The 13,083-nt window shown below is 40.9% G+C and overlaps 1 protein-coding gene across 1 annotated transcript in view; it reads right to left on the bottom strand.

Annotated features, from left to right (window-relative positions):
- LOC131440688 (cytochrome P450 315a1, mitochondrial) overlaps positions 1–13,083 on the bottom strand; it is a 60,531-nt gene that overhangs the window by 21,942 nt on the left and 25,506 nt on the right. The window contains exons 3-4 of the mRNA XM_058612191.1: positions 10,508–10,714; positions 10,247–10,449 (exon numbers count right to left, since the gene is read on the bottom strand). Coding sequence (XP_058468174.1) covers positions 10,247–10,449; positions 10,508–10,714 — 410 coding nt within the window. The remainder of the gene's footprint in view (positions 1–10,246; positions 10,450–10,507; positions 10,715–13,083) is intronic.

The raw sequence follows: 13,083 nt of genomic DNA, 5'->3' as shown, positions 1-13,083 counted from the left end.
GCAGCTGCTTTTCAGTTACACGGATAATTTCGCTGCGAGTGTTTCCGCCGATGGTGACGTCACAGCGAAATTCACCTTCGAGTGGCAAAATGTTCCCAGATGCTGTTTTCGCCTTCACTGTAGATGGTGATAATCTGGGACTACCGACCTTTCGCCAGATCGGTTTGCTGATGACCGTGATGTCGGACGCTGTGTCTAACTGAAGATGGATGTGAGTTCTATTTAGCACAACGGAGACAAATTTCCGCCGCCTCTGCACGTTGCACATGTTGACAACGACAACCCTGCTGGCAACCGAACGTTTTCCACCTCTCTTCTTCTTCTTGGAACTTGCACAGTATCCTTGACGATGACCGTACCGACTACAATCGGGACATTGACGGTTCTTGTATGGGCAGTCACGAACATAATGGAACGCACCACAATACCAGCACGGAGTATCGGGTTTCCGCTTTGTGTTGTTCGCATCTGACCTGGGAGACAGCTGATGTCTGTTACGATTACTGTCATATTTCTGCTTGAGCTGATTAACCTGATCGAAAGATGCAGCAGATTCGATCATAGCATTATCGTGTTTGAGATTGATGAGACGCTGGCATTCATTCGATAATTGCTCCAACGTGAGGTTATTGTTCTCCTCAATCCGTGATAGAAGTCGGGTCCGAGTCTCTGAATCACGCTCAGACTTTAGTCCGCACACGAACATCAAGCACTTGAACTGTTGCTCTGACAACTTTCCCAGCTCGAACTCGACGCAGAGCTTATTCACACGGCAGGCGTAAGCGATGTGGTCTTCGGTCGGTTGTTTAGCGATCTGAAGGGTTCTGTATCGCTTGCTGATCACCGACTCTTTCGCCCCGAACAAACTTTTCAATTTTTTGCGACCGTGTCTGCAAAAGTATGTTCTTTCGGTGTTCTCGGCAGAATAAAAGAGACGTACCTTTCGTGTTCAGATGTTCCCAGCTTTCTGAGAAGCAATCTGACTTTCGCTTGGTCGTCCAACCGAGCAGCATCCTTTTCGAACAGCTCGTCGTACCTCGTGAACCAGGCTGCAAACGTGATGCTACTGTCCGCGTCGTAGCGGAACTCCTTGATATTCCCAGCAAGGGAATCGAGAATTTGTTCCGGACTGGGTGCTGCGCCCGCATGCACTTCCGAAACGACTTGCCTGATGAAGTTCTCTTGTGACTGCTGACTGTTCTGCTGTTGCTGGAGAACTTGTGTCATCAGGTGCAAACACTGACGAAGGAGCTCATCTGTAGCTGGAGGAACTTGCTGCTGTTGGCCTTGTTGCTGCAGAAAGGCATGCTGCTGTCCATTCGGGATACTCATCATTTTGTCTTGTTGCACGTGGGTGATGTGAAAGTGAGGTTAGCTTTTATCATTTTTCCACTGGACTCGTCGCCACTGTTGTATCTTGTGTGTGGTGGTTGGACAGCAGAGAACTGTATTTGCGTGTCCTTACAGACAAGTAATAAATAGACACATTTTAAAACTGAACTACTATACTTTAATACTTAATAAAGACATACTACACAAGACACAATAAAAGAAGTTGTCTGTTCTGTTAGACAACCGTTCTGAATCTCTCTCTAGCCGGACTGCCGGAAATATACTGACTGCAACATATGCGTCAACGCAGTGGCAGCATAACTGTCACTCGAGAGCATAATGGCAGTGTAGCCAGTATTGCCGTTTGGTTGGCTGCAACAGTTTGCTTTCGTTCCGCTGTAAACTTTCTTATTATCAAATTTAAACGAACACAGTATCGTTGTTAGCGAATTGCCTTAGGCTGCATGCGTTCGATACAAACAATGAGTGTTGAAGTTCTGGTGGGGGTTCTTCCATTGAAAGATCGCTTTTGGGAGCTTTCATCACAACTGCTAATAAGATGTGAGGTACTGAATCCCTTGGTTATTAATAACATCGAAAGGCTAGTCGAGCTTCAATCTCAAACGAGATTCATGACAGTATATATGTCCCAGTATAATGTCCCAGTTCGCGAAATTCTTGCTTGTCGTGACCTTCCTTACATGAAACTTCTTTATCATTTCATTAAGTGCATTGGAGTTCCGAATTGATGTTTATTTTATGTTAGATTCCTTTCTCTTCCATGAGTTCAATCAATAGACAGCTATCTTACAATGAATAAAAGTGATGAACCTTTGTGTTAGAGTTTGTGGGTTAAAGTACCCTAAAACATCAATTTTAATTTGATAAGCCAGTCGTCATCTTGGATTGGAAAATAGCTCAAAATATTACTTTTTGACATCAATTTTCATATGCGTTTCAAAAATAATAATATTGTAAAAGTCGCAAATTTGGGTTTAATAGTGAATGCATCAATGTTTGAAACCTTCTCGTCGTCCACCTTCCTGAAATACCGATATGTGGAGATTTGCGGAGCGAGAAGTGTAGAGAATAATCAAAGACATTGCCAACACTGCTTTTGTTCCTTTTGCTCATGTTTATAATAAAGTGAATTCGAAACCTATCGGACGCGTTCTTACTTTGCTCCCGAGTAGTACTTCCCGGTTTTCCTTTTTCCTCTGTTTCGATTACGTTTCGGCGTCTCTGCTGTGATATAGGTTCATCAGGTTACGGGCTCAACTACGAGAAATTAGAGGTTTGTCTCGCCTGAGAAAGATCTGTATTCCGAAAGGCATTGCCGATGTCCTTCTGACGAAAAATCTTCGGCTCGGAGTAAACAAAATGGCGGATCCACTGAAGGTGCAGTTCGGTTGCTCGGCCATCCATGGAAGTTGACCATCAATGTCAACTTCTTTCTCTGAGCAGCCTAGATAGCCGTGTAGTGTCGGTAGCGGTTTCCCAACTGGCTAAGAATAACGCTACGGTCCACCTGTACCGGTGGTATAAGTCCAATAAACAGGTAAGCCGTGTGGCATCCGGCGGAATTATTTTTTACCAAGAATTGATCCACTGGTTTCCTGTTCCATGTCGTAAAAGGCCACAAAAATAGGAACTCCTAAGTCAAGGTGTATTTCCGTGCCGATGACTGAATGGCTGCAGGAGGTTAAACAATGCAGTCGTAAACGGAATATCTTGGGGATTTCCCTTACTGTGTTAAGCGAAGCGACTTCTTTCTTCGCAACTCGTGAGATTTAAATGATTAAAACATTAAAAAAATCCTTACATGGTTCGCTATAGGCGATTATAAGCCAATATATTTGGAATTGCGCATGAGTTGGTGAATTGGCTCGTCTCCGATGAGCTCGAACCTTCGTTGTCTGATCATAAGTACATCTTCTTTGATCATTCAAATGTTAAATTTGATATTATCACATATCGTAATCCCAAATCTACAAACTGGGACCTCTATGAAGAGGGCTTGGCGACTAGATTTTACGGGTACCAACCAACAATTGAAACCAACCAACAATTGAAATTGATTTGGAAAATGTTGTCGACGAGACAAATTCACTCATAGTTGCAGCCTATGAAGAGGCTTGTCCACTTCGGATTGTGCGAGCTACTAGAGGAACTCCTTGGTGGAATTCTGAACTTGCTAGATTAAGGAAACTATGCAGAAGAGCTTGGAACCACCGACGCAGAGATGGGTCGGAGACATTCGTGTCGGCTCGAAGGGCTTACAATGCTTGGTGCGAGTAAGGAAGAAAAAGTGCATAAAGCTGAAGTGAAAGAAACAAAAAAGTGTTTTTTTTTGCAAGCGCCCTGGGCATTTCAAAAGAAACTGCCGAAAGTTCCATGATGTTAAAAACAGCGAGAATTTGACGGACTCAGACGCAAAGCAAACTTCGAGACCACAAGCCAAGCAAGCACAACAATCCAAAGCTATTTCGGTGGCAACTAACGACACGGTTTGTGGTGCAGTGTGTTTCGTGGTTGGAAACTCAATTGCAGGAGGTTGAATGATTGACAGCGGGTGCACGTATTTGAGAGGAAACAAAAGGTAATCATATCAGATGGAGGCGGTGAGTTCATAGGAGAAAACTTGCAACCATTATATAGGGACGAAGGTATTTTAGGCACAATTTTCCACTCCTTGTTCCCACAGCAAAATGGGATAGCGGAGCGTAAAAACAAATCGCTGCAAGAGATGGCCAATTGTATGATGTTATATGCTAAGCTTCCAAAATGTTACTAGGGTGAAGCGATCCTGACAGCCAACTACGTTCAAAATCGTTTGTCACCAAGGTCAATTGATAAAACTCCATTTGAGCTGTGGACAGGTACAGCTTTGGGATCTCCGTATCCCAACACTTGGGATTTTGGACTTCTCTTTTTACAAATTATAAGTCAACTCAAGTCTGAATCTGAATCACACTTTATTCAAATTTAACTCTACTTTTTAAACCTAACTTTCTCTTCTCCTGTTCTAGATTATTCTAAAAAAAATTGCATTTTCTTATGGCGGTAAGGGAAGTAACAATACATAAGGATTAGCCAATCGCATGGCTTCGCGAGGCCATGTTTGATGACGGAGGGAGAGCGCGAGAGAAGAGTGTGAGAATCAGAAGCGAGTAATTTTAAGTTTGTTTAATCTGTTCTAAGGAGCGTGTGAGTGTCTTGTCGTGAGTGTACGGGTGTAATTGACCTTGATCGGTGAGTTACTGTCTCACGATACAAGTTTTGTTATGCTTAGGGCAGCATTTCTTGGTTGACACCCGAAACCGTTGTATCTGCTTTGTGTCCGTATTTATTTTGTGTGTCAAGAAGGTTGTTTACAAGTCGTAAGTGATACATGCTTACAAGGGTGCTTGGGAAGGTGTCAGCGTTTTGGGTTGTCTGTTTAATTTCGATGAGCGGGTATGGTTCTGCATAATTTTAAGTGTTTCGATAAGGGTAGTCTTTGGTGCGTGGGAACGTTATCTTATATTGTGCGAGAGTAGTCATGTTACAAGGGTGGTCTTTGACTTTGACACTTACAGATTTTTACGTGCTATGAGATCGGTGGTTTTGTATTCTGTATTTTATTTTATAATTTTAGGTATTCTCAACAAATTGTAAAAATAATACTCGCACGGAGTGCCTTTTCAATTTGAGTCAAATAAGTTTCGCATCAAAGGGCTAGTTGTTATTTGACAAGGTGTAATTGAAAATAGACTCAAAATGTCTCGTCATTGGGATGTCCGTACTATGAACTACGACAATAAATATGACGACGATGATGACTACCAGTACAGTCATTCAGTAGAGGATGAATGTACAGGGTCCGCCATGTAACATTTTTTTAAACATGCAATAGAACACAAACGGTTCATCCGATTTCAAATTTTTTTTCATCGTAAAGTACAATCCTTACGGTTAATTGTGGAATATAATTTCATTCAAATGGCTGCCTTGGCTGGCCTTTAGGTACGCCATACGGTCGGTCCAGTTTTTTAATACATTTTCGATTGTATGCAACTTTATTTCAGGTATGGCTGCACGAATATTGTCCTTCAAGGCTTGAATTGTCTCTGGTTTGTCCACATAATACTTATCTTTGACAGCCCCCCAAAGATAATAGTCTAACGGCGTCAAATCACAGCTCCGAGGCGGCCAAACGACATCCGAATTTCGACTGATAATTTGATCTTCGAAGACTATGCACAGAAGATCGATCGTAGCGTTGGCTGTGTGGCACGGAGCGCCGTCTTGTTGGAACCAAATGGTGTCCAAATCTTCCTCTTCGAGTAACGGGAAGAACCAATCGCTAATCATGGCGCGGTAGTGCTCGCCATTGACTGTGGCGGCGGCTCCTGCCTCATTTTCGAAGAAAAATGGCCCAATGATGCTGCCAGACCAAAGTCCGCACCAAACCGTCACTCTCTGAGCATGCATCAGCTTCTCCATGATAGCGTGCGGGTTTTCCGTCCCCCAGATGCGACAATTTTGCTTATTAACATACCCGCCGAGATGAAAATGTGCCTCACCTGAGAGGATGATTTTTTGGCAAAAAATCGGCATCTTCTTCAAGCTGATCGCAAGCCCAGTTGGCGAAGTGATAACGCATCGGGTGGACCATTTTCGTTCAGCGGAAGGATAAAACTAAGTTTCTGTCAAATCAGAAGTGACATTATGGTTACCAATGTCGAAATAACCGCTAGTTAAAAAAATGTTAGATGGCGGACCCTGTGTATCTCCCACGGATGCTCAACAGTGGATTTTCGATCGTGCTAAAGGGTCAGCTTTTCTGGCAAACCACAGAGATATAGAGGAAGAAAATGCAGATGAATTGGAAGCAGATAGAGAACAATCCGAAGAAGAAAGACAAAAATTACAACGGAGAGATTCAGAGTGCTATCAAATGCCTCAACTGGACGATGAAAATCGAGCACGGTTGTTGTCTTGCATGGAAGAAATAAGAAATATACCACTAATAAGAAACCACTACCGATTGGCAATTAGTTGAAGCTATCATGAAACACAACTACGATTTTAACAAAGCATTAGACGACATTCTGAACAGCATCAAAACTCCGCCCACTCTTAGTCCTGCCGTGATAGCTGCTAAAAACACTGAGGAACGTATCGGAAAAGGAATAAGCGAGCTATTATTTGAGAAATCAGATAAAGCGCTTGGCCGAAATCCGTCATTGTTGACAACCGCTGCTGCAGTTCCAGAAGCTAACCAATCTACCATTCTCGTTACACTACCGGAAATCGGCGAAGATAGCAAACAGCAGCAGCAAGTTCAGAAACCTCTTCCCAGGGAATTACAGCTTAATGCTCAGGAACTGTTCAACAAGGAGCTGATAAGTAACACATCCATATGGTTGTTATTGGTCATGTTGACGCCGGTAAAAGTACATTATTGGGACACCTATAGTGCGACATCGGCCATATTTCACAACGAGCAATGCACAAAAATGAGCAGGAAACTAAAAGGCAAGCAGAGTTTTATTTACGCATGGGTACTAGGTGAAACAGGAGAAGAACGGGAACGCGGCATAACTATGGATGTGGGTAGTTTAAGGTATGAAACAGACATTAAACAGATAACACTTTTGGACGCGCCTGGTCACAAGGACTTTATAGCGAATATGATATCAGGAGCAAATCAAGCTGATGTTGCACTGCTGGTTGTGGATGCTACCAGAGGGGAATTTGAAATTGGGTTCGAACAGGGTGGCCAAACACGAGAACATGCTCTATTAGTACGTTCGCTAGGGGTTAATCAATTAGGTGTCGTAATTAACGAACTGGACACAGTGAACTGGTCAAAGGAGCGTTTGGAAGAGATTGTTAGTAAGTTTAAAGTCTTCCTCAAACAAGCCGGATTCAAAGATTCTGATGTGACGTACGTTCCATGCACCGGTTTGACTGGACAAAATTTAGTTAAGGTCCCAACTGATCCTGAATTACTGAAGTGGTATAAAGGACCCACTTTGCTCAAAGTGATTGATTCGTTCAAAACTACAGAGCGCTAGGTTGACAAAGCTTTTCTTATGTCTATATCCGATATCTTCAAAGGTATCGGCTCCGGATTTTGCATCTCCGGTCGGATTTGCGTCAATGACAAAATACTAATTTGTCCCAGTAAAGAGTAAGAGGTTGTCAAGAACATCGCAATTTATGAGGTGCAATACACAACCTGTTTCGCTGGCGATAAGGTTTCCATCACCCTGAAGAACGTGAACGTGACCAATAAAGCGATCGGATTTTTACTTGGCGATACTTATAATCCGATTCCACTGGCTACGCGAATTCGTGCTCGAATCGTGGTGTTCAACATCAAAGTTCCAATCATAATGGGTCTCCCAATGCTTCTGCATCACCAATCTCTCTAACTAGCAATAATAAATAAATTGAAGGCACAGCTGCACAAAGGAACCGGTGAGGTGGTAAAAAAGAACCCTCGTTGCTTAGGTAATAATTCGTGTGCTCTAGTTGATATTGAGTTTCAACGACCTATCGGTATGGAACGATACTCAGACAGCAAAGAGCTGGGAAGAATTATGATTAGCCTGGAGCCTAGCGAAGTTTTAATTATTCAACGTAATTTTGATCAAAGTGTAATGTGTGATGAGGAGCAATCTGTATGTGACGATGTGAACGATTCGATTGAAGGTGCGGAATGCGGAAAACGAAGTGAACAGTAGAATTCGACATACACGTGGAGTATTGCCACATAGATACGATGATACGGATCAGTTATGCAACCTAAGGCTTTACGCAAATAACGATACTGGACTCTCTCCAGCTTGATGAAATGTATTTTCGTGGCGGGACGGAAGCAGAAACATCCATACTCCATCACTGACAATATCGTTGTTTGGCACAGCCTTATTAGATCTGTTGGGTGAGCTCTCCACCAAGTTCCGGTTACTGTACGGAGAAAGTTGATTCTTTTTTGGCATTTTTGATTCAGTTACCTAATGTGACATCCCCAGGTACCTTTGGAATCGAACCAGACTCCGAGATATTTGAATGTGAAAAACTGAGCTATGGTTTGACCCATTAGATGAAGCTGTAGTTGTGCAGGTTCATGCTTCCTTGAAAACACTACCAGCTCAGTTTTCTTCGTGGAGAATTCAATACCCAGCTGTAGAGCCCATGTAGACAACGTTGCAAAGGTTGTAATGGTCCTTTCAGATCTGTAGACTTGGCTCCTGTAATAGATATCACGCCATCATCTGCAAGTTTCCTTATCGTGCAAGATTTTTCAAGACATTCATCGATGTCATTAACATAAAAGTTGTGAAGAAGGGGGCTGAGGCATGAGCCCTGGAGAAGGCCCATGTAGTTCGTGAGGTTGTCAAGTCTTCATGTGTAAAAAACATGCGCTTTTCAGACAATAAGTTGTGTAAAAAGTTGTTTAAAAATGAGAAAAGACCATGCTTGTGCAACTTCTCCGAGAGAATTTTTATGGAAACTGAATCATAAACCCCCTTTATGTCTACGAATACTGATGGCCTTGGCTTCTTGTGAGCAAATGCCATTTGAATTTCTGTGGAAAGCAGCGCAAGGCAATCGTTCGTAGCTTTGCCTTTACGGAGGCAAAATTGTGTATCTGAAAGTTTCCATCCATTTGTCGAGATGAAACAGAATTATTTTTTCCAACAGTTTTCGAATACAGGAAAGCATGCAGTCGGCCGATACGAGTTTATTTGTTTATTTGGAACAGGGAAAAGCCCACTGGAGGTGAGCGTCCCGGGTTGGCGGTTCAATGCATAGGGCACTGGTCTTACAAGCCAGTTGTCGTATGTTCGAGCCCCGACCTGGAAGGATTCATAGTGTCAGTAGAATCGTAGCACTAGCCATGCAATGGTTCTGTACACTCTGAATCGGCAGCGAAGTCTGTTGAAACAGAAGGTCAAATTCCACTACAGGAATGTAATACCAAGGCTTTGGCTTAGGTGAGCATCACCAAATTTTAGCTCTCTCTCTCCAGCAGGCATAAAACCTCTCATCTTTTGTACCAACAGATTATAATTATCCAAATGATACATTTCCTTAAATTACATTGGTTACTACTACACACAGCACCATTCTTGTCTCTAAAACTAATACTAATACAATACTAATACTTTCTGGGTTGTCGTTCACTATTCGAAGATACATTATGCAAATAATCAGTAAAATTCCGAATAAATCGATTGCCTTTCGTGTGGCGAATAGTACACAAAGTGAATCGACCACTGCTTATCTATGCGTCTATGCTATGCAAATTGTGAAGTGACCTTATGTATACGAAATTGTCGTCTGTGTTAGGGAAGTTGCTTGGAAAACAAGGAAAATTAGACTTTGTTCGTTAATAGTTGAATTTTTGGTCACTAATTGGATAATCTGACCAGTTTTTTCTAATTATATCGATTTGTAGAAATATATCCAAGCAGATGGTGTATAGAGTTCAGAATTGGCAGAGCAGTAGCTGTTTAAAACCTGACCAGTATTTGTTCTGTTTTATTTCCCGTATTCTGAATTTGCACCCCTTAGATATAGAAAACAAAGACGTAGCCCTACGTCTAAAACGAAAAAATCGATTTTTTTAATCCGAAATGGAAAATGAAAAAATACGGGCCTAATATTTTTCGATGGAGAACGATTATACCATATCCCTATTAAATCGAAAGAAATTTAATATCTTCGAGCGCGCGACACGAACTGTTCATAACGCACTCGACGCGCGCGTTTGTTGGAACGCTTCAGAACTTGGTCTGAACCAGGCGTGTTCAAACAATCGTTCCAACAAGCGCGTGCGTCGAGGCTCAATTCGTCGAGTCGAGCCAGACAACATACAAACAGAATCACTTACAGCCATAAAAACAGTAACACATACCTTCAACTGACCATTTATACAGTATCGGTTCTAAATTATGAATTTCAAAAACTTGATTGCCTGAAGTATTATTTTTTCCGTACTGAGGTAAATTAGTTACAGTCTTGTCACATATTCGTTTTATAGGGTCTTTCATCCAATCGACATCTCGCATTATGTGTTCATTCAATAATTTTCGATAGTAGAACCATTCTTCATTATCCCTGAATAAAATATAATCTGGTATAGAACACTTGTAAGGAAAAGTTAGTTTGTACTTACATGAAAAACAACCCTCGCTTGCAATTATGTTTTCGATTGAAATATGTCCATGCTTCTGGAACTGGATGCTTGGGATGTTTGCCTTCATATTCAAATACGCTCCTCATCATATCTGGGTCTTCTATAAAAACAGCAGTTGTTTCTGACATTTTAATTTTGAATAAAGGACCAAACTTTTTGTGATACTTGGATATTTTCTGGTGCAGCCTGTAAGTGAAAACCAATATTTCAAAATATGAATATATATCTATAGCATCTATAGGCAAACACCTATACAAATCAAGACGTTTCGTTAAAAAAAAAACAATAAATTTTTATTGTAAATTTCATAACAATATGGAAAGCTCTATAATTCGGGTGATGAGCCCTACGGTGTGTACTATCGGATGGCGGATGAGGATAGGAGGCATATCTTCCAACTTAACGAAATTTATCCAATCAGACCCGATTCAAAGTATCAGAACTAGTTGGCTCAGGTAGCACATGCTACATATCTTATTTCAATTTAATCCTATCTATTAGAAGGAAACGCATGGTGCATAAAATTATAGTCCTAAGCTCTATGAGTTTCTTCCTTACAGAGCTTCAACGGAAACGCATGATTGATTGTTAAATTTTTTTTATAGAATATCAAATAGTGTGAAAGTCCACAATTGAAAGAAAAAAAACTATTCCAAACCCACCTAGTGCTGTGATGATGTCTTTCTCTTGTCATTCACAGTCTCATTAAAACATGTTTTTATTTATTAGGATAAATTCTAAATAAAAATATGATTCAGTGCTTACGTAATAAATTCGGCACCATTCTTCAAACCAAATGTATTGAAAATACATTTGAACTTCCGATTCCGCATTGGACATTCTGATGACATTGTGCGGATAGAAATAGTGCTATTTGTTGGTTGCGTCACTTATACAGAACCGAAGGAGTTAGTAATATGATCATCGAACTAGATCAATAATCTAAAAGTAGCTTTCAAGTGAGCTTAAACTTGTTGAAATCGGTTCAGCCATTCCCGAAAAAAGTGAGCGTATACAATATAGTAGCCTAAGCTAATTGAAATCGGTTGGACCATCTCCTAGATAGGTAAGCGTATAAAAAAAAGAGCGGTTTGTCGGTTACGTTTACTTCCACGATCGTATATCCAGAAGTAGAAGTGTCAGCCTTTTTTTCTCAAACATGACCCTCAACCCTACAGTATCTTTCAAACGAGCCTAAGTTTGTTGAAATCGGTTCAGCCATCTCCGAGAAAATTGAGTTTATAGAATAATTCTTCGAAAGGTGAACACATACACACAGACATTTTCCAATCTCGTCGAGCTAAGTCGAACAGTATATAAAACTGAGGGCCTCCAAAGGATCCGAGGGGAAGTCGGGTTTTCTAGTAAAGAAAGCGAAGCACTTCCGTTCAAAAATTATTTGCTTATCACTAAAAAATCCAGAGTGATTCTAAAATCGGTGTGCATAAGATATGTTTAAAAATGTTAAGCATTTTTTAATGCAAGAAATACTTGAAGATGTAATAGAAATTGTAAACCTTCTCGGAAATGGTAGCATTCAAGGTAATTTTGTTAGACCTCAACATTTTTGCCTTTCTCATATAGAAAGGCAAAAATGTTCGACTTTACAACCAAAGGCCGAGTGTCATATACCATTCGACTCAGTTAGTCGAGATCACAAAATGTCTGTCTGTGTGTTTGTGTATGTATGTATGTATGTGTGTATGTGACAAATAATGTCCCTCAATTTTCTCGGAGATGGCTGAACTAAATGAAAAGTCTTAAAATTCTTTAAAAAGTCCCCGAGAAGTTGGTCCTGATCCGACTTTCGGTTCCGGTGTTACAGAGCGATTAGTGAAAATTTTCAATTTCATGAGTACTTTCTCTGAAGCGATGGTGACACGAGGTGTACATTTTCATAAAACTTACTGCTAAATTCTTCTAGTTTGTATATCTTGTTAGTTAGTGAATATATAAAACTACTTCGGGACTATTAGTCCCCGGTTTCCACTTCCGAAAGCACGAAAAAAAATCTCCAAAAACAGAACTCACTTCGATTTCACAGCAACGGTTAAGCCGATCTTCACGAATCATGATTCGAATTATAGCTCTCATTGTCTTCAAATACAATGTGTAATTTCATCCAGATCCGACATCCGGTTCCGAAATTATAGGGTGTCAACAACATTCAATCGTCATTCAAAATGACGATGTAAAACTGGCACACGTCGGTACGTGCGGTTTTGCTCCGTTCGCAGCGTGCTTTGTTCAATTTCGTATAGCGTGCAGGATTGCACATTTAAATCTATGTTTTTAGGTGAAAAAATGTAAATTACTAAATCTTATTCAATTTGTACCTGCTTAGTTGTTATTACCAAATCATGATAACGATGCTTTTCTATAAAAGTACACCTATTGCCTTTCTCATATAGAAAGTTTATGAAATCACTTGAAAAATTGACTAGTAAAATTTGGCCCAGAGGACTAAGTGTCCTATATCATTCGACACAGTTCATCGAGCTGAGCAAAGTTTGTGTCTGTGCGTGTATGTGTGCGAGTATGTGTCAAATAATGTC

The sequence above is a fragment of the Malaya genurostris genome, chromosome 1 (assembly GCF_030247185.1).
Source record: "Malaya genurostris strain Urasoe2022 chromosome 1, Malgen_1.1, whole genome shotgun sequence".
NCBI lineage: Eukaryota > Metazoa > Arthropoda > Insecta > Diptera > Culicidae > Malaya > Malaya genurostris.
The sequence above is the reverse complement of the archived record's forward strand: the minus strand, read 5'-3'. Positions and strand labels throughout refer to the sequence as shown.